The sequence below is a fragment of the Rhinolophus sinicus genome, chromosome 7 (genome assembly GCF_057876585.1).
Source record: "Rhinolophus sinicus isolate RSI-liver-muscle chromosome 7, RSI-T2T, whole genome shotgun sequence".
NCBI classification, from domain to species: Eukaryota; Metazoa; Chordata; class Mammalia; order Chiroptera; family Rhinolophidae; genus Rhinolophus; species Rhinolophus sinicus.
The window spans coordinates 23,401,935-23,425,183 of record NC_142507.1 but is presented as its reverse complement, the minus strand read 5'-3'; the positions used below and the strand labels follow the sequence as shown (position 1 = coordinate 23,425,183).

Below are 23,249 nucleotides of genomic sequence, written 5' to 3'. Positions count from 1 at the left end.
TTGACTTACCTGCCCTGAGATAAGTCTGAAAGGATTTGGGAAATAATTTTAAGACAGGGTTATAGATTTTGCCAATGTAATCACCTGCCATCTGCTAAGTATAAAGGCATGTGCTGTATTAATTACTCAAGTATGTATTTTAGACCTATCTATTTCAAACAACTTTAATCAGTTTTTCATTGCCTTTTCTATTTTAACTTCCATTTATTATGGGCTATTGACTTGACTGTGATATTGTTCAATATATTTATTTTTTGGTGTTAATGACCTCTAGGTTTTCTGTCTACTATTTTCAGTAGAATCAGGAATAATATTCCAAACTATGTGGATTGTTAGCTTTCAAATAGTATAGTTGCATTTTTTTAAATCTTTGTTTTTTAAAGATTTTATTGGGGAAGCGGAATAGGACTTTATTGGGGAACAGTGTGTACTTCCAGGACTTTTTCCAAGTCAAGTTGTTGTCTTTTCAATCTTAGTTGTGGAGGGCGCGGCTCAGCTCCAGGTCCAGTTGCCGTTGTTAGTTGTAGACGGCCACCATCCCTTGAGGGAGTCAAACCCTCAACCTTGTGGTTAAGAGGACAGGCTCCAAACCAACTGAGCCATTTGGGAGCTCAGTGGCAGCTCAGCTCAAGGTGCCATGTTCAATCTTCGTTGCAGGGGGCAGAGCCCACCATCCCTTGTGGGAGTCCAGGAGTCAAACCGGCAACCAACTGAGCCACCTGGCTGGCCCCCTATAATTGCATTTTAATGTGTTTAATTAGCAATATTATGCAGCAATGATAAATATCTGGCATATGGGCTGCTACTCCCAGATCCTGGGCCGAGACCAGACATTTACCACACTCTATGCCACTCTTAGAGACCTTTTCAACAAGGTACTCGAAGCAGCATTTACAATATAAAACCTATCTGCTACCCCTGCAAAATATAACAGTATAGCCATGTTATAAAATGTTCTTTCCATGGTCACTGCCAATACTAATTTTATGTATACTTTCAGTTTCTCTTTTTTTCAATTTCTTAAGTGCATCATCACTGTGTTTTCTATTTCAGGATTTGTACTAACAACCTCTGGGATAACTAAATAAGCCCTAAACACCACGGTATTATTTCAGCTAATTATAGCTTTGGGAATATGTAATTACTAAAAATAACAATTATAAAACACAATTTTCCACCTATTAAGAGTCCAAATTGCAATAGGTTCAATTATGTTCCTAAAAGTATTACTACATATAATAAAAGCTTGATTTTATATAACGTGCTTCCCCGAAAATAATACTGGGTCTTATATTAATTTTTGCTCCAAATGATGCATTAGGGCTTGTGTTCAGGGGATGTCATCCTGAAAAATCATGCTAGGGCTTATTTTCCAGTTAGGTCTTATTTTCAGGGAAACACGGTAGTTGTCTAAAATGTCAGCCTTACACCCTTATATTTTATAAAGTAAAGCTACTTTATAAAGTTTGTAAATAGTAAAGATAAGTCAATGGTGACCACAGAAACAGAATAAAATATTTTGTACGTTAATTTTAGAATTGTTCTTAATATAGTAAAACCTTGGCTATTTTCTCCATACCAAAGGGTCTTATATAGCTTTTTGAATACATATGTTCATATGGCCTTTTGTAGTTCTCATATATACATACACATACATTTGACTAAGAATAAAAAAGCTAGAGTCCATTCTGGTAAGGTAGTAGAGCTTTAGAATAGACTCTGCAGTTGAAATGCCTTTTGGTTTACTGACTAGTTCTTGGCCCTGTTTGAGTAAGTGAGGCTTTTGAAGAGTTCCTTCTCAACTATGCAACCCAAACATATACACAGCGAAGCAATGCCACATTAAACCTTAACTATTCATGACACTACCCCCTATTTGAGCCTAAAATCATAATCTCACAATTATTAATATGAATTACTCATCTCTATTTTGTGTTTTCCTAAGATATGCTACTTTTAGCTATGTTTGTTTATATTTTAACCGCATAAACCTCTCTTTTTCCCCAATATACACATGGTCTTTGGACAACAGCCCTAGCCCAATGTAACAGCCCAAGAAAATGTCTTTCTTATGTGTTAAAGAAGAAAAACAAAAGTAGGAGTGGAATTTTTTTAAAAAATCATAACTATCGTACATGCATGAAAGATACAAAGATTAAGATATGGACTGTGTCCTCAGTGAACCTATAATCTAGTAGGTAAAACATCATATACCTTGCAAATAAAAGTTTAAGCACTACAAAAATATTATGAAAAGTGTCAGAATATGGAAGAGGAGGACAAGGTTACGTTCCACTATGGGGATCTAGAAAAGATCCACACAGAAGAGCTGTAAGATATAGGCCATGTTTTCCTCGTGTCTCTGTCTCTGTCTCTGTCTCTCACACGCATGCACACACACGCACACTGTACTGGGTTTTATTCCTTATGACAATTAGGGCGAAAAGCAAAACAAAAAGAAAAGCACGTGTAATGGCAAAATCAAGGAAAAAAATCAACATTTCAGTGAATACACTTCTATTTTTATGCAAATATGCTGTATTGTTTCAGAAGATACCTTTCTGCACAGAAATGGCTGGAATTCTAACTTACCAAATATTCTTTTTTTGCTGGACATTTTAGTTGACAAAATGGATAAAAATAAATGATTCAACTATATGCTGTGAACAAGACACACATTTGAGATCAAAAGACACAAACAAGTTGAAAGTGAATGGATGGAAAAACATATTCCATGCAAATAAAAACCAAGAGAGTAAGGGTGATTATGCTAACATCAGACAAAATACACTTCAAATAAAAAAAGGTTAGGAGATAAAGGAGGACATTATATATCAATAACAGTTCAATAGAGCATGAAGACATATTAATTATAAACATTTATGCACATAATGACAGACCATCAAAATATATGAAGCAAAACCTAAAACAATTGAAGGGAGAAGTAGACAGCTCTACAAAAATCACTAGCGACTTCAATACCCTGCTCGCAATTAATGGATAGAACAACCAGAGACAAGATAAGGAAATAGAGGACTTAAACAATACATTAAATTAAACTAACTAGATATAACAAACATATACAGAGCACTCTACCCAATAACAGCATACACATTCTTCTCAAGTCCACGTGGGACATTTTCCAGAATAGACCGTAAGTTAGGCCATAAATTAAGTCTCAACAGATATTAAAAGATAGGTATCATACAAAGTATCTTCTCAGACCACACAGGATAGTTAGAAACCAATACAACAGTAAAACTGAAAATTCACAAAATTGTTGGACCTAAATTTAAACACTTCTTTTATTTCAACCCATTAATTTCTTTTTACTCAAAACTGCCAAGATAAAGCAACATAAAATAGGCAAAGGGAAGCTGGTGTTCAAGAATTCATGTTTTCAAGTTTTCACTGGTTTAACAATCCTTTCAATCCTAGAGCTACTGAAAAATGAATCATGAACATAAGAAAAACTTTATTTCAAATAGGTTCAGTGTGTGCTATGGCAAAGGCTGGTTGTAGCAAATAGTTTCATTTCAAACCTGCATTGATATATAAATTAAACATTATTTGGGAATGATTAATTTCTGGTAAAATGTAGATTTAATCCAACATTATGCCAATTTTTCAATTTATTGTAGACTCCATTTTAGTACTAGAGGTTCAATTTTCACCATCAAAAAATGAGAATAATAGCTACTATTAATACTAAGGTAATGAGTAGTGAAATTTATTCTCCAGTATTGCTTTGAAAATATACCCCTAGGTTGTTAAGAGAACAGTCTGACTTTATCCAAATGCATTATTTAACTGGAATTTTTCAGTCATCATTTTTGTTGGCTTGATCGTCACAACTCTTCTTATTTGACCCCAACCAATTAAATGCCAGTGTTTCTCAACTCTTTCTCTTCTCCTACAGAAGTAGGAGAAAAAATCCTACAAAGGATTAGTCAAAATGATTTTGCCAAATCAGCCTTGACTGCACTAACTCTTCTTCCTGTCGAAAGGGATCCTAGGTATGTTCACCATGAGCACTTCATTCTTAGACAACTTTTGCACCTTTGCTGCTTTCTTGTCTCCTTCAGTGCACACACCTAGCAGCTGTCTAAGCAGGAAATAGGAGATTTCCAATTCTGTGAAGATCTCGGGTAAAGCTCCAACTGCACCAAGTACATGCCCTACCATCCTGTCAGCCCAGCACAAAGGGGGGTCAATTTTTGTTTCAACTCCAGTACGACCTCCTGGAGCAGCATGCTGAAGATCATTATGTTCTGCAAACAGTGATACAATTTTGGAAAAGATTAGTTTACACGAGTTTTCCTTCACTGTCTTTGGAAAAAATACCAGGCCTGATTTCTATCTCCTCACCCACCTTTAAGACTCCTTTTAGATTACTAGCTACACCCCCCTTAGGTCATCAACTTCACAGCCAGGTTTGTTGACATCAAATTACCTAATAACAATAAGTTGGGGTTCTGAAGTAGTCTCTTGGGGGTACTGGAATTTTCTTTACTATTTACTCACAGACAACCTCAATATTGTATTTCAGCTGAGCAGAAATTGGAATAGCAGTAGTTCCTTCTGCTACTGTACCTTGTACAAATGCAAAGATCTGTTCATACTGTTCTTTAGCCTGGCTTTCATTGACCAAATCAATTTTATTTTGTGGAATCAAAATATGCTTCAGTTTCATGATTTCTATAGCAGCCAGATGTTCAGAAGTCTGAGGCTGAGGACAAGATTCATTACTAGCTATTAACACAAGAGCTGTATCCATAACTGCTGCACTGTTCAGCATAGGTAGTAGCCATCAAAATATCATGGCCAAGACAGTCAGCAAAAGAAACATGTCTGACTAATCTTAAGTTCCCTTGAGTCTCCGGAATGTCTGTAGGAAACGCATCGGGTGTACTACTTCCAAAGGATCTATAACATTCTGGCCAAGGACAACTTGAGTCATCAAGTTTATCTTAGCATTAGCATTATCCAAGTTTGATTGTAATATTTCTACTTCATTTTTTAACCTGACAGTGTGAACTCCAGAAACAGCTTTACAACTGTGGATTTCCCATGAGCTACATGACCAATTGTACCTACGTTAATTGTGGCTTGTCTGCTGATAACTTCGTGTGAAAGTAGCATCACTTTGGTAACATCCAAGGTGGAGAGACCCTGGCAAGACAGATGTGGCTGCCCGAGAGTCATACCAGCCTTGCACCCCCGCCACCTTGCTTGGAAAGAAAGACGCCCCAGCAGCTGCCTCTAAACACCTTTATTTTTTATTTGTTTTGTTTTCTATATAAGTTTCATTGAGATATAACTAACATATCATCCAGTTCACTTATTTAAAGTGTACATTTTTTACTTTTTTAGTATATCACACAGCTGTGAAACTATCACCACAATTTGAGCATTTTCACCACCTTCAAAATATACCTTGCGCCCCTTATAGCAGTCACTACCCATTACCCCCATAACTCCCAGACCTGTAGCCTCTGTCTCTACACATTTCCCTATTCTGGTCATTTCATATAAATGGAATCACACATTGTTACTGGCTTTGTTCCCTTAGCATGATGTTTTCAAGGTTCATTCACATTGTATGAGTACTTCATTATTTTTTACGGCCTAATAACATTCTATTGTATGGATATACCACCATTTGCTTAACCATTAATCAGTTGAGGGACATTTGGGTTATTTATACTTTTTTGCTATTATGAATACTGTTGAGGTGGATATTTGTGTACGTTTTAGTGTAGACATGTTTTCAATTTCAATATGAGTAGAATTTCTAGGTTGTATGGTAACTTTATGTTTCACAGTTTGAGGACCTACCAGAATGTTTTCCAAAGCATTTTATATTCCCACAATCAGTGTATGAGGGTTCAAATTTCTCCATATTCTTGTCAATACTTGTTATCTGTCTTTTTTATTACAGACATCCTACTAGATGTGAAGTGGTATCTCATTGTGTTTTTTTATTCTTCTTTTCTTGAAATATAAGTGACACATAACATTGCATTAGTTTTTAGGTGTACAACATAATGCTTTGATATATGTATATATTGCAAAATCAATAAGTTTAACATCCATCACCATAGTTACAAAATTTTTTTCCTTATGATGAGAACTTCTATGAGTTACTCTCTTAACAACTTTCAAATGTATACTACAGTATTACTAACTGAGTCAACATGCTGTACATTACATCTCTAGGACTTATCTTATAAATGGAAGTTTGTACATTTTGACCACCTTCTCCCATTTCACCCACTCTCCCACCCTCCTGCCTCTGGCAACCACCAATCTGTTTTCTGTAACTATAAGTTTGGCTTTTTTTCTTTTTTCTTAGATTCCACGTGTAAGTGAAATCATGTAATACCTGTCTTTCCTTGTCTGACATATTTCACTTAGCATGATGCCCTCAAGATACATCCATGTTGTTGCAAATGGCAGGACTTCCTTTTTATGGCTGAATAATATTCCGGTGTGTGTGTGTGTGTGTGTCACATTTTCTTTATTGATTCATCCACTGGTGGACAATTAGGTGGTTTCCATGTCTTGGTTATTGTAAATAAGGCTGCAATGAACCTGGGGATGCAGATATCTCTTTGAAATAGTGATTTCATTTCCTTCAAATATATACCCAGAAATAGAACTGCTAGATCATATGGTAGTTATATTTTCAATTTTTTGAGGAACCTACATACTGTTTTCCATAATGGCTGCACTAATTTACATTCCCAACAATAACGTACAAGGGTTCCCTTTTTTCCACATCCTCACCAACACTTGTCATTTCTTGTCTTTTTGATAATAGCCATTCAGGTAGGTGTGAGGTGACGTATCTCATTGTGGTTCTGATTTGCATTTCCCTAATGATTAGTTAAATTGAGCACCTTCTCATACACCTGTTGTCCATGTATAAGTGAAATCATGTAATACCTGTTGTCCATTTGTATGTCTTCAAGAAAAAATGTCTGTTTCTCTGCTCATTTTTTAAATTGGATTATTTGTTTTATGCTATTGAGTTGTACGGATTCTTTGTATATTTTGAATATTAACCCCTAAACAACACATTTTTAAACAATCAATGGATCAAAGAATAAATCTCAAGGGAAATTAGAAAACATTTAGAGATGAATGAAAATGAAAACATAACACACCGAAACATATGGGATTCAGCAAAAGTAATCTAAGGGGGAAATTTATAGCTATAAATGCTTAAGGTAAAAAACAAGAAAGATATCAAATCAACAACTTAAAATTACAACTTAAGGAAGTAGAAAAAGAAGAAGAAACTAAAGCTAAAGCTAGTAGAAGGAAGGAAATAGTAAAGATTAGGACAGAGCTATATTAAATGGAGAATAGAAAAACAATTGAGAAAAAACAAAGAAACCGAAAGTTGGTTCTTCAAAAAGAGGAACAAAATTGACAAACTTTTAACTACATGGAGTAAGAAAAAAGAGAGAAGACTCAAATTACTAAAATCATTAATAAAAATGGGAACATTTTTACTGGTTCTACAGAAAGAAAAGAATTATAAGAGAGTGCTATGAACAATTGTACACAACAAACTGGATAACCTAGATGAAATGGACAAATTCCGATAAACACAAACTCCTATAGCCTACTGAGACTAAGTCACCAAGAAAGAGAAAATCTGAATAGACCTATAACTAGTAAAGTAAGGAAGATGAATCAGTAATCAAAATCTCCCAAAAGAGAAAAGGGAAGTGATGGTTTCATTGGTGAATTCTACCAAACATCTAAAGAACTAAAATCAATTCTTCTCTAACTTTTCCCAAACTACTAAGAAGAAACACTTTCTAAATCACTCTTTGAGGCCAGCATTACCGATATCAGAGCCAAAGACACTGTAAGAAAACTACGGACATTAAAAATGTGTCAGCAGAGAAAATTGTGCAATAATAACAGAAAGAAGCAAAAGTAAGAAATCATGAGGCCACAAAAGGCAGTGAGAATAACTTTGCTGTAGTTAGTTGAATAGTACCCCCCAAAATTCACGTCCACCTGGAACTTCAGCATGTGACCTTATTTGGAAACAGGCTCTTTGCAAATGCAATTTGTTAAGGATTAAGATGAGATTATACTGGATTAGGATGGATTCTAAATCTAGTAACCAGTGTCCTCATAAAGAGGAGTGAACGCTGACAAACAGCAGAAAAGTATAAAGAGAGAGGCAGAGATTGGAAATAGGCTGCCACGAGCTAAGGAACAACAGGAGCCATCACAAGCTGTAAGAGGCAAAGGATTCTCCCTTAAAGCCTTTGGAGGGAGTATATGTAGCCCTTTTGACGCCTTAATTTCGGACTTCTAGCCTCTTGAACTATGAGAATAAATTTATGTGGTTTTAAGCCATCTAGTTTGTAGTTATTTGCACGGCAGCCCTAGGAAATTAATACAGTTGGTGTCTGATGCTCATTACATGTCTTGCCTTTTAACTCCTCATTCATTTATTCTTCAAATACTTAGTGCTACTACATATCCAATACTGTTCTCAGGTGAATCTTATGGTATGTGAATTATATATGTCAATGAATTTTTTAAAATCTTTGCCCTCATGGAGTTTATATACTAGTAAGCTATCCTCGTTTATGAGGTGTGATCACAAAATATAGTGACTTAAATTTAAAAAATTTATTCCAGTAAACGACGCATTGCCATAATCCCCTTCAAAATATTCCCCTTCTCTTCAAACACACTTATTCCGTCGTTCTCGCCACTTTCAGAAGCAGTTCTGGAAGTCTTCTTTCGTGTCTTTAGTTGTTCTGTCATGGCTGCCTCAATGTCCTGAATCGATTTAAAACATTTACCTTTCATGGTCATTTTGACTTTGGGGAACAGCCAAAAGTAGCATGGTGCCAGATCTGGTGAATAAGGCGGATGATGACACACCGTAATGTTTTTATTTGACAGAAGTTGCTGTACCAGAAGTGATGTATAACATGGAGCCTTTCTGTTGTGATCAGAAAATATGATGAATGCTGCTGCCGAGTGCCATCCAGCAGAAAGGCAGGGATCTTCAATATGGGAAGTGGTGTGTCAAACTTTAGTAACAGTGTGTGACAAGTTTCAACATGTTCAGTGCAGTCAGACAGGTGTGAGCTACGGTTGAGAGAAGGTGTGTTTTAAAGTGTGCCATAAATCACCCTGCATCATGACAACGCTCCATGTCACACATTGCTTCTGGTATATGGCAATTTCTGCCACATAAAAACATTACAGTGTGTCCTCACCCACCTTATTCACCAGATCTGGTACCATGTGACTTCTGGCTCTTCCCCAAAGTGAAAATGATTCAGGACATCGAGGCAGCCACAACGGGGCAACTAAAGACACTCACAAAAGAAGACTTCCAGAACTGCTTCAGAAAGTGGCAAGAACAAAGAGATAAGTATGTTCAAAGCAAGAGGGAGTATTTTGAGGGGGATTAATCGTAATGTGTCTTTTATTGCAATGATTTTTTCACTTAAACATTCTCCGTATTTTTTTTTTAATTGGGGTATATTGGGGAACATTGTGTTTTCCCAGGACCCATCAGCTCCAAGTCAAGTCGTTGTTTTCAATCTAGTTGTGGAGGGTGCATCTCACTGGCCCATGTGGGCATCGAACTGGCGACCTTGGTGTTATGAGCACTGCGCTCTAACCAACTGAGACAACTGGCCTCCCTCACCATATTTTTTGATCACACCTCGTACCCTCCATAAATTCCACTTTTTGCTTAAACTGATTGAATGGCTTTCTATTCCTTGTAACTAAATGATCCCTAAATCATACTCTATAATTCTTTTAGTTCTTGATTACAGAAAGACTTGCAAATAAAGACTTGCAAAATATATCCATGATGCCAATTCAATATTCTTTTCAATCTTTTGTTTGACCTCTGAGTAAGATCTGATCCACTTAACTACTGTATTTGAAACTTTCTTTTCTAAGCTTTTACAATTTCCTCATGCTAGAAAAGTCTCATAGACTGGAAATACAGAACAGTAATTCCTGGAATATATGGAGGGGACGGATTTAAATTAAAAGAGCCAAGTTTTCTTCCTGGCCTTTTTTCTTTCCCATTTTTCTTTATTTGGAACTGAGCTTTCAGGTGTCGCAGTCATCTGTGGGGGGTTGGAGAACATGTGTTTCCATGTATGTTGCAGAGCTGTGGGTTGGGGCACCTGGAGAGGAGCATGTCCCACGTTGCTCTACTGGCCAGAACTGCCCGAATAGAAGCTAAGTTTCTCATAAAATTACAAATATGGAAAGTGGGAAGGATAGGATAAACACTGTAGTGTTGGGTTGGAATTGGTAGAATCAGTGTAAACTCAAAAGTTTTAATATATATAAATATCAAAACGGATACAGATGTGTGTACTCGTACACATACGTATGTATGTAGATAGATGTTATTTCTTGCTCTATGCATTGGAATGGGTCCAGAAGTAGCGACTCCAGCAATAAGCACACATAGCACTCAGGTCTTGGTTCCTAAATAACATTTCCACTAAAAAGAACCAGGGCTCTTGAAAAAAATGGCTGAGTCTAGGGCTGATGCAGGAAGAATGTAAGATGATCCTGAAAAAGATCCTGTTGCAACACAAAGCAAGGAAGGGCTCAAGGAGTGATGGGGCATGTCCCAAAAACATAACGGCCAGCTTGAAGGTGCTCCCACTGGCTAAATATAAAACAATTTAAGTAATCAAAATAAACAACGATAGATTTAACAGAAGTAAAACAGAATTCAAAGATCTTTACTGATTTAAAATTTCTAAATATATAAAAGAATACATGCGTACATAATAAATAAGGGAGAAAGCTCTACCCCACAATAGACTGACAACAAATAAATTTAAACTGAAGAAAAAATTTTAAAGATCATTATCTGGCAATTATCACAATAACGATTCAGACAAGAATCATAAATGGATGCTAAATCCATTGGTGAGAAACACATATTTTCATAAATATCAAAGTATCTGCAACAAAATATTTTTAAGTACCATATACTGATCAATTTTACTGTGGAAAAACCTGGCAGACACTAACTTAACCAGCTGATAAAATGTCACATCACATGTAAAGGTACGAAAATCACCACAATGTGTGTCTGATACGACGCAATGAGACGAGTACAGCAACACCTCTGTGGTGTTCCTGCCAAAAAGGCTTAAGTCAGAGGAGACAACACATAAACCCAAAATGAGGGATACCGTGTTACCCCGAAAATAAGACCTAGCTGGACAATCAACTCTAATGCATCTTTTGGAGCAAAAATTAATATAAGACCCGGTCTTATTTTACTATAACATAAGACCCAGTTTTATATAATAAATATAATACAATGTAATATAATTAATATAATACCGGGTCTTATATTAATTTTTGCTCCAAAAGATGCATTACAGCTGATTGTCCAGCTAGGTCTTATTTTCAGGGAAACATGGTAGTCTACAAAGTGATTGACCAGTATTCTGGGAAAATGTTAAGGTCATGAAAGACAAGGAAAGCCTGTTCCAGACTGAAGGAGACACAATAACTAAATGCAAAATGTGATCTTGGATGGTGTTGTTGGCCCATAAAGGACATTACTGGGTCAAACCAAGGAAATGTGAATGGGATTGGTGACTTTGATGGTAGTATTAGATCAATGTTAACTTCTTGATTGATGGTTATACTGCGGTTATGTGGGAGTGTCCTTGTACTTACAAAATACATTGAAGTATTATGGAGTAATCAGGCAATATCTGTAACTTACTCTCAAATGTTTCAGAAATGTTAATAATTGGATAATCTGAGAGAAGGGTATAAGGAGCTGTAAATACCATTTCTGTAATTTTCATATAAATTTGGAGTTATTTTAAAAGAAAAAAGTTTAAAAATGTAAAATATAATAACAATGATGAAATATCCACACTAAATAAATGAGGAGGGCTTGTAAACAAAAGGAACGACAAAATTAGAAAAATCACATCAAAGTAACCATTGATTAAAGCTAAGAATTATCAATAGATACTATAAAAATATCAGGTGAATGTCTGATGTACAATTTGCATAGTCTAAAAGTATTTCCCTACAATTTGCTTTTTAAATACGGAGGGGAAATAACTACAGTAGAGAAACCTGGAAGATACCAGCTTAATCAAACAATCCACGTTAACATCATAATGGGAGAAACACCATCACTTGTCTCTTGATCTGATGCAAGAAATAGGACATCTCACCTACAAGGAAGTGATACCAAAAATGCACAAACTAAATCTCATCGTGAGGAAATGTCAAACAAACCTAAACTGAGGGACTAGCCTGATCTCTGCAAAATGTTAAGTGTCATGAAAGACAAAGAGCTGAGGAACAGTTCCAGATTAACAGACTAAAGAGTTAAATGCAAGTAATGGAACTGGATTGCGGTGGGCGACGGGGGGACAGGGGGGGATGGAGGAAGAGGGGAATACTATACAGGACATCACTGGGACAAATGGCAAAGTTTGAATATGTAGAATATTACATACTAACATTAGAAGAGACGTCATCAAAATGGCAGCGTGAGGTGAGCCTCTGGAAATCTCCCCTAGAATTTACAACAAATCGAACAACTATAACTCCACAAAGGACTCGTTGCACAGCAGACAGGCAAGACTATGAGTCTGACTGCTGAATTCACCTAAAGGTGGGCAAATCCCGTGAGCAGGGGAGGGAGGAAGGGAGAAGTGCAGAGACAGAGCCATGCAGTTGCAGGATGCAGACCTAGCTCAGTGCTCCAAGCTGGCTGCATCCCGGAACTACCGCAGCTGCGGGAGAGGGAAGAACTTGGACTGCTAGGGCTCCGTTGATGGCCCTCAGGGCTGAGGGGAAAGTATAAAACACGGCTGAGCCCAGTGCTCATGGCAGAGGCCTCGGAGCAAAGACTGAGGGAAGAGGGCTGAGGATGGTGGTTTAAGTAAGTCCTCACTGCCGCAGAGAACTGAAGCCTAGGGCACTGAAACTAACCGACCCTCCCTACCCTCCCAGAGTGCACCCAACCCCCACCTGCCCAGTACTGGAAGCGGAACAGTAGCAGTGTCAGATCAAAAGAACAGAATATTTGCAGTTCTGAGATCTTTGGTCCGCAGACACTGATTCACAGCCCAGATAATTTCGGCAAAGGAGAGAGAGCTGTGGAAGCAGGATTGGCTGGGGTGGAAGTCGCCGCCATTGCTCTGGACCACCTCTCATAACCCACCCCACCCCTGTCCCCACCTATCTGGGCAGATCTCTGCAGGAGTAAACAGAACTGCTGAAACACACGGGCTCTGAATCTGCTGCAGGAAGAGCTTTGGAATTTCAAAAGCTCTCCGCATCCACACAGGGACATGGCTCCCTATGACCCAGGCGAACTGCTAACAGAGGAGAAGCCCGCCTTTCCCCATTGTGTGATAAGCTGGAATAGTGGACAGAAAACATAACTACAGTGTGAGAGACAAAATTGGGCTACAGTCAGAGGGCAATAAAACATTCTACCAACAAGTACCGGAAAACAAAAGAAAGACCTCGTCCTATCAACCTTTGCAGAACCCACTCCTACAGATGTCTAGGAAGATAAATAATAAATCAGTAATTACCATGAATAACCAAGGCAACAAGACAGCACAGAAAGAAAGTGAAAAGTTTCCAGAAAATAAACTTAAAAATATGGAACTATGTGACTTAAATGACAGAGAATTCAAGATTGCAGTTCTGAAAAATCTCAACAAGATGCAAGAAAACACAGACAGGCAGTTTAATGAACTCAGAAACACAATCAAAGAACAACATGAGCATTTTACCAAAGAGATTGAAATTTTGAAAAAACACCAAATAGATTTTCTGGAGATTAAGAACGCAATAGAAGAAATTAAGAATGAAATAACCAGCTTAGGTAGCAGAGTTGACCAGATGGAGGAAAGAATCAGTGACGACGAAGACAGAAACCTGGAAATGACACGGATGGAAGAAGAGACTTGAGACTTTAAAGAAACGAAAGAACTCTAGAAGAACTTTCAGACTCCATCAGAAAGAGCAATATAAGAATAATGGGCATACCAGAAGGAGAAGAAAGAGAGAAGGGAACAGAGAGGATATTCAGACAAATAGTCGACGAGAACTTTCCAAACTTGTGGAAAGAACTGGATCCTCGAATCCAAGAAGCAAATAGAACACCTAATTACCTCAACCCCAACAGGCCTTCTCCAAGGCAAATTGTATTGAAGGTGTCAAAAATTAACGACGATGAAAAGACTCTTCAAGGCAGCCAGGGAAAAGATGGTAATCTACAAAGGAAATCAGATTTTGCAGCAGAAACTCTACAAGTCAGAAGGGAGTGGAACCAAATATTCAAACTATTGAAAGAGAGAAATTATGAGCCAAGAATAATATACCCAGCAAAGAGATCCTTTGGATATGAAGGAGGAATAAAGACCTTTCCAGACATACAGAAGCTGAGGGGATTTTCTAATACTTGACCTGCACTACAAGAAACACTAAAGGAGGCTATTCGACCACCATCAACAGGGACAATTTGTGGCAACCAAAACATAAAAACGGGGAAAGTAAAGGCCTGAACCGGAATATGGGAATGGAGAAAGTAAGTGTGCTGAAGAAAATGGAATACTCTAAATATCAAACTTTCTTTTACATAAAATTAAGGGTAACCGCTCAAAAAAAAATCTAGAACTGAAATATATACTGTAATAAAAGAAGAAACAGAGGGAAACATCATAGAATACCACCACACAGAAATAATAGACAACAACAAAAAGGCAAAGAAACAATGGAGACACACCCTTATCAGGAAACTAAAGATAGAATGACAGGAAATCCTCACATATCACTAAATGTAAGGGGACTGAACTCACCAATAAAAAGGCACAGAGTAGCAGATTGGATCAAAAACTAAACCCAACCATATGCTGTCTCCAAGAGACGCAACTCAGCTACAAGGACAAGCATAGACTCAAAGTGAAAGGGTGGAAATTGACACTCCAAGCAAATGGTACCCAGAGAAAATCAGGTGTAGCCATAATGATATCAGATGAAACAGACTTCAGGGTGAAAAAGATAACAAGAGACAAAGATGGACATTTCATAATGGTAAAGGGGACTATATGACAAGAAGACATAACAGTCATCAATATTGATGCCCCCAATCAGGGAGCACCGAAATACACCAAGCAACTACTAACACAACTAAAGGGAGAAATTGACCAAACACAATTATACTAGGGGACTTAAATACATCATTGACAGCTATGGATAGATCATCCAAATAGAAAATAAATAACAAAATAACAGCCCTAAATGACACATTAGATGAAATGGACATAATTGGCATTTATAGAGCACTTCATCCTAAAACATCAGACTATACATTTTTTTCTGGTGTACATGGAATATTCTCAAGGACAGACCATATATTGGGACATAAAATCAGCCTCAGCAAATTTTAGAAGATTGAAATCATACCAAGCATATTCTCTGATCACAAGGCTTTGAAATTGGATATCAACTGCAAAAAGAAAGCAGGAGAAAACACAAATACATGGAGATTAAACAACATACTTTAAAGAACGACCGGGTCAAGGAAGAAATTAGAGGAGAGATCAAAAGATACATAGAAACAAATGACAATGAAAATACATCCTACCAAAATTGTTGAGATGCAGCGAAAGCAGTTTTAAGAGGGAAATTTATATCACTATAGGCCTATCTCAAGAAACAAGAAAAATCCCAAATAAATAACCTCACGTTACACCTTAAAGAACTAAAAAAAGAAGAACAAATGAAACCCAAGGTCAGCAGAAGAAAGGAAATAATAAAAATCAGAGCAGAACTAAATCAAATAGAGAACAAAAAGACAATAGAAAAAATTAATGTGACAAACAGCTGGTTCTTTGAAAAGATTAACAAAATTGACAAACCCTTGGCTAGGCTCACTAAGATAAAAAGAGAAAAGACACTAATAAACAAAATCAGAAATGAAAAAGGGAAGTTATCATGGACACCACAGAAATGCAAAGGATCATCCAAGAATATTATGAAGGACTATATGCCACCAAATTCAATAACCTAGAAGTAATGGACAAGTTCTTAGAAAAATATATCTTTCGTAGGCTGAACCATGAAGAATTGGAAAATCCAAACAGACATATCACCAGTAAGGAAATTGAATCTGTCATTCAAAACCTTCCCAAAAGCAAAAGTCTGGGACCAGATGGCTTCACTAGTGAATTCTACAAAACCCTCAAAGAGGATCTAATACCAATCTTGCACAAACTCTTCCAAAATTGAAGAAGAGACAGTACTCTCTAACTCATTTTATGAGGTCAACATTAACCTGATACCAAAACCTGGTAAGGACAACACAAAAAAAGAACTACAGACCAATATCTCTGATGAATACAGATGCAAAAATCCGAAAAAAAATTCTAGCAAATCGAATGCAACAATGCATTAAAAACATTATGCATCATGCCCAAGTGTGGTTCATCCCAGGGGCACAAGGATGGTTCAACATTCGGAAATCCATCAACGTGAAACACCAAATAAACAAAATAAAGGACAAAAAATCATATTGTTACATCAATTGAAGCAGAAAAGCATTTGACAAGATACAACACCAAGTTATGATTAAAACACTTAATAAAATAGGTATAGGAGGAAAATACCTTAACATAATAAAGGCCATATATGACAAGCCCTCAGCTAATCTCATAATTAATGGTGAAAAAATGAAGGCCTTTGCTCTATGTTCAGGAACACGACAGGGCTGTCCCCTATCACCTCTGCTTTTCAACATAGTGTTGGAAGTCCTCGCCGGAGCAATCAGGCAAGAGAAAGAAAGAAAAGGCATCCAAATTGGGAATGAAGAAGTTAAATTGTCACTCTTTGCAGATGACATGATGCTATATATAGAAAACCCTAAAGACTCCACCAAAAAGCTATTAGAAATAATCAACGAATACAGTAAAGTTGCTGGCTACAAAATCAACGTAGAAAAGTCCATTCAATTCCTATATACTAACAATGAAATCTTAGAAAAAGAAATAAAAAACACAAGTCCTTTTGTAATTGCAGCAAATAGAATAAAGTACCTAAGAATAAATTTTACCAAGGATGTGAAAGACCTATATGCTGAAAACTACAAGACATTTTTAAAAGAAATTGAAAAAGACACAGAGAAATGGAAAAACATTCCATGCTTGTGGATCGGAAGAATCAACATAGTTAAAATGGCCATATTACCTAAAGCAATATACAGATTTAATAAAATCCCCATCAAAATCCCAGTCTTGGATCTATTTCTTTTTAAAGAAATAGAACAAAAATCATCAGATTTGTTTGGAATCACAAAAGACCCTGGATAGCCAAAGAAATCTTAAGAAAAAAGAACAATGCTGGAGGTATCACACTCCCTTACTTTAGCTTGTACTACTTTAATAATCAAAACAGCATGGTATTGGCAGAAAAACAGATACATAGACCAACGGAATAGAATTGAGAACCCGGAAATAAACCCCCATACATATGGACAGATAATTTTTGACAAAGAAGCAAAAAACATACAATCGAGAAAAGACAGCCTCTTCAATAAATGGTGCTGGGAGAATTGGAAAGCCATGCACAAAAGAATGAAACTGGACTGCTATCTGTCACCATGTACCAAAATTAACTCAAAATGGATCAAAGACTTAAGCATAAGACCTCAAACAATAAACTGCATAGAAGAAAACATAGGTACTAAACTTATGGATCTTGGGTTCAAAGAGCATTTTATGAATTTGACTCCAAAGGCAAGGGAAGTAAAAACTGAAATAAATGAATGGGACTATATCAAACTTAAAAGCTTCTGCACAGTAAAAGAAACCATCGACAAAATAAAGAGGCAACCAAATGAATGGGAGAGTTTCGCAAACAGTGCCTCCGATAAGGGGCTAATATCCAAAATATACAAGGAACTCATGCAACTCAACAACGAAAAAACAAACAACCCCATTGAAAAATGGGCAGACGACCTGAAGAGACATTTCTCCAAAGAGGACATACAAATGGCTAATAGATACATGAAAAAATGCTCAACATCACTAATCATCAGAGAAATGCAAATAAAAATCACAATGAGATATCACCTCACCCCAGTCAGAATGGCTATCATCCATAAGACAAATATTAACAAGTGTTGGAGGGGCTGTGGAGAAAAAGGAACCCTCATACACTGTTGATGGGAATGCAGACTGGTGCAGCCATCGTGGAAGGCAGTGTGGAGGTTCCTCAAAAAATTAAAAATAGAATTACCGTATGACCCAGCAATCCTACTCCTAGGTATCTACTCAAAAAATCTGAAAACATTTATCCATAAAGACACGTGTGCTCCAATGTTCATTGCAGCTTTATTTACGGTGGCCAAGACATGGAAACAACCAAAATGTCCTTCGATAGATGAATGGATAAAGAAATTGTGGTATATATACACAATGGAATACTATTCGGTGGTAAGAAAAGATGAAATACGACCATTTGTGATAACATGGATGGATCTTGAGAGTATAATGCTAAGCGAAATAAGTCAGACAGAAAAAGCATAGAACCATAAGATTTCACTGATATGTGGTATATAAACCAAAAACAACAAAACAAGACAAACAAATGAGAAACAAAAACTCATAGACACAGACAATAGTTTAGTGGTTACCAGAGGGTAAGGGGGGAGGAGGGTGGTAGATGAGGGTAAAGGGGATCAAATATATGGTGATGGAAGGAGAACTGACTCTGGGTGGTGAACACACAATGGGATTTATAGATGATGTTATATAGAATTGTATACCTGAAATCTACGCAACTTTACTAACAATTGTCACCTGAATAAACTTTAATTTAAAAAAAAGGTACTAACATTAAATAAGTGCTAAATTTCCTGAATTTGATTAACTGTTCTGTGGTTATATAAGAGGCTCTCCTTGTTCTTAGGAGATACATGCTAAAGTGCTTGGAATCAAAGAATCACATCTGCAATTTATTCTCAAAGGGTTCAGCAAACATAGTAACATTTCATAGAGAGTAGTAAATCTAGGTAAAAGGTACTGAGATATTTGCATTATTCTTGTAACTATTCTATAAATTTGGAAACATTTAAAAATAAAACATTTTTTTAAATGCTATCAACAATAAATACGTATGTCTGGGTTGTAGGATTTCAACTGAGTTTCATTCTTTTCTCAAGTATATTTGCATTTTGAATTTTTTAGAAATACAAATGTAACATTTTCATAATCATAACAAAAGCTATTTTTATTTTGCAAGGAAAACTGTGATCACATGAAATACAGTATGGTCGAAAATGTATTTCTTTGAATACTAGTTTCACAGTTTATAGGAACACTTGGTGGTCAGATATGTTTCTTTACTGCAGAACTTCTTAGAGCTTTAAAGGTGCTAGTGCATTGGCTGCATATCTTCAAGAGGAGAATATGCCTTATCCTACTTCCTAGACACTAGAAGATTGTCAAGAGGCACCACTGAAAAAAAATTTTTATGAAAAAAAAAATCACCATCACAATAAACACATGTAGTAAGTAAGATGAATACTAATCTCAAAAACAGGAACATAAAAATGTGGGGAAAATGACATTAGAATTGAAAAAAATATACAGTTATAAAGGGTCTCCCAATCTTTTCGGACACCAAATACTTTTTTCATGAGGAATCTAAAAGACACAGACTGCAAGACCTAAGTTTCTAGACAGCACACCTTGGCTGGTTCTGTAAAAAAGAACCTTAACAAAAAAGGGCAAAAGCTGCCCATTTTTATAGCAACAAACTTGTATTGATGTAGATGTAAGCAATACCAACTCCATGTCTGTGTCCCAGATGTGCTTCATGCTGTAACCTTTGACCAACTTCACTGTCCTTAGGAAGCATAGCAAAGCTTTCTAGTTCATGATTATTTGTGTTCCTTAAAAGGTAGCCATAAATACTTTTGTTAATAACAGTCATAATGACAGCAGAGATAAATATCAAAATGGTGATAATATTGATTATAAACAACATCAAAATGGTGATAGTAATGATTATAAACAATCTTCTATCACAAGACCACCAGGAGATGAGGTATGGTGCCTGGGGCTACTGTATTCTTTGTCCCTTTATCTTGTCAGTCATTAGTACCCAAGTTATACTATACTACAGTGACAGGAGTCTATTAGCTGAGAATAATTTGTGCTGCTGAGTTGTCTTTTCTGTTCAGACTCAGACTTAATCATCCCAGAAGTTTATTACCCTATAATAAATTTTGTTAGAATCTATGGAGTTGCCTGCTTCATTTGTCAGTCTTAAAATGCCTTCCAATTATGGTGGTCATTACACCTTTGTCCCACTGTTGTTCAAAACTGCTTAATCCCAACATCCTCCAAGTTAACCTGACAAATGTACTTTCTTAGTTCTCTAAAATTATCACAAACATTAAATTGCCACTTGTCATATGGTTTGTTTTGAATTTCACCACGTATTTGTGGAACCAAACTAGGGTCAGCTTTTCTTCAGTGTTATCTCACAAAGTACTTTCAGAATTGGAGACCTTTATTTTTTAATATAAACTTAATTCTTAATCAAGATGTCATGGATGCTCTTGCTATTTTTAGTCTCACTGTTATTTTTTCATCATTTTCACTCTTAACTTCAGTCTATGGAATCTGGCTAAACGGGTCCACAGAGAATCTTCTTACACTTTTCTCTTGGACTCATTCTTCAGGATCTCTTTAATGGGAAAGTTACCGGATAGGAAGTTCCTCCCCGTTTCTCAGCATCAAGAAGGATTTGGTTATAAAACAGAGCCTCTCTACACCTCTGTTTAGTAAAAGAAATAGTAAAATAAACCTATCATTTTCATAGGACTACCTGATTGCCAGAAAAAAGTCCTACAACGTTTTCTGTAACTCCATACAAAGTATGTCATGGACCTCTATTTATTAGGCACAAAAGACTATTAGGAATCACCTCTAAAAATTAATCTAAAAGAATACAGAAAAGAAAAAAATATTATAACCCAATACCTCCTTGTAAATTAGATTTAACAGTTTTTTTTACTACTTTATCAAAATTTATTAATCTTCAGTTTTCCTCCAATTCTATAATTTTGTAACAACTATTTTGTAACAACAATTTTATCTAAGTTTCAAACAGATAATCACTGACTTAAATTAGAAACAAAAACCTCTCAATGTAGAAGCCTGAAAGATAAATCATATATCTAAAGTTAGCACAACAAAATTTGTTTGAGAAACCTCCAAATAAATCTTTGAATTGCCTCCCTTGCCCTTCAACTGATTTTTTCTTTTAAGCAAACATCCAAGTTCTCACTTAGAATTGGTATTGTTTCTCTTATCAAAATCAACCAGTTCTTCTAAACCTGCCCTGAAATTTTAACTCCTCTGGAAAGCTCTCAATTGCAGTCTCTCCAAACATTCCACCCATCTCTGCTATCCAATACCCCCAGCAACTCAAGAAGTTTGCAATTTTAATATGTTTCAGAAACAGGAGTTGAAAAAAATGACAAATTCAAGACAATAAGGGGAAAATTCTGGGGGTTTTCAAAAAAGAAAAGATTGTGTCTTATTACTGGACTGTAAGAAATACTACTAGCAATCTTTTTAAATACAGTCATAGTTATTAAATATTAAACTTTTGATTGTATAAGTGGAGTTGCATGACCTCATTTCATTACTGTTACTAATAATGGTACCTACCCTGTATCTCCCAAACCATGAAGGAAAATCACCTAGAGGAGAAGAGGAAAAATTAATAAGCAATGCCTAAATAAACGCACACAGAATTGTTACACACTGTAGCTTTGGTGAAGGTGGATGCCAGAATTACAGAACACTACCTTCAGCAAGTTAACTAATCTCTACGGACTTCTTGTAAATGGCAAAAATACTCTCTGGGTAGGTCCTAAGATTATTAAGGTGGAGTTTCAACACTTAAAAAGATTCCACCTAACCATTTTTAAGTGCTAATGATCACATTCTAAGAAAAAAAGTTGTCTTTCAAGTCAAACCATAAAAGTCTCACATGTACTGTAAAAAAATCACTTCTAATTTTATAAGAAACTAAATCTCCAAACTTCTTTAATTTCGGAGAAGAGTGGAAGGTAAGAAAATAGTCATTTTCTTGCGGACGTAAGACTTCCCGCATCCACAAACAAGACAGAAACATGCTATAAAGCCACCCGAGTTAGTGTCTCTACTCCAACGCCGGTCCGTCCAAGCTGAGGCTGGGCAGCCGGGGGTCCCGGGACTCCGCGGGCCGCACTCGCTCCGCAATGCAGAAGACTCGGACTCCGGGCTGGGTTGGGGGTGGTGGGGACTGGTCCTCAGGCCCCGCCGCAACTCCTGCACTCTCCCCATGCAGCTGGGGCCCGGCCGGCGCGGGCCACCCCAACCCCAATCGGAGCCAAGCAGGTCGGAGCGTCCCCATACACCAGTCGCCAACCTGCCTGCGATGCCCACCCCGCGCGAGGGGCAGTGGCCGGCAGCGGGCCTAGCAGACCCCGCCGACCCCTCCGACCCCTCGCTACTCACCGCAGCGGTGGCCTTCCGAGCGGCGGGCACGATGGCGGGAAGCGGGGCAGACATGTTATTGCCGCACATACACCGGCTTGACCTGCAGAGCACGTCGGAACCGAAAGGAAGAAGAGGCACCCGGCCGCGGCCCAAAGGCTTGCGAGGGGCGGTGATTCCCGGACCGCCCCACCGGGCGCGCGCCCAGGCGCGTGCGCGCCAACCTCCGCGGGCTCCGCGCGCCCGCGTCCGGGAGGCCTCTAGTCTCTCCCCTCCCGCGCCGCAATCCTCTCTCAGCGCGTCACAATGCGCGCCTTCTCGGTCCGCCGGATTGGCTGTGACGGAACCGCGGCCGGAGCTGACCTTCTCTTCCCCGTGGCCGGTGCGGGAAGCCAGGCTGCGCTTCTTCCCGCCGGGCGTCCAGGCCATCCTGGGGAAGGTGCTCTCAGGCCCAGGCTAGTAGCGTGGTCCCTGAAACCTGGCTTTGTCTCCAGTGTTGGGGCACTGTAGTGAAAAGAATGAACCCCAAAGCCAGTCATACCCGCCTGCAGATACACCTTTGATTCCAAAACCAGGGTGTACTCATTTGTGAAAGGAAGGACTGGACTGGGAGAAGCCAGTACAACTTTTGCTATTGTTTCCATTTGGAGCTACACCAGTGTGTAG

General features: G+C 37.6%; 1 protein-coding gene and 1 pseudogene across 3 annotated transcripts in view; both read right to left on the bottom strand.

The window, feature by feature from the left end:
- Positions 1-22,851, bottom strand: part of LYPLA1 (lysophospholipase 1) — a 62,227-nt gene extending 39,376 nt beyond the window's left edge. Inside the window, exons 1-2 of one of the 3 annotated variants that reach the window (XM_074318794.2) lie at positions 22,605-22,851; positions 21,771-21,802 (exon numbers count right to left, since the gene is read on the bottom strand). In XM_074318794.2, the coding sequence (XP_074174895.1) occupies positions 21,771-21,802; positions 22,605-22,673 (101 nt within the window). In that variant the 5' untranslated portion in view covers positions 22,674-22,851. The remainder of the gene's footprint in view (positions 1-21,770; positions 21,803-22,604) is intronic. The other 2 variants (XM_019729834.3, XM_019729833.3) reach the window with 2 other exon arrangements.
- Positions 2,516-6,238, bottom strand: LOC109446434 (eukaryotic translation initiation factor 2 subunit 3, X-linked pseudogene; annotated as a pseudogene).
- Positions 22,852-23,249: the final 398 nt, after the last annotated feature.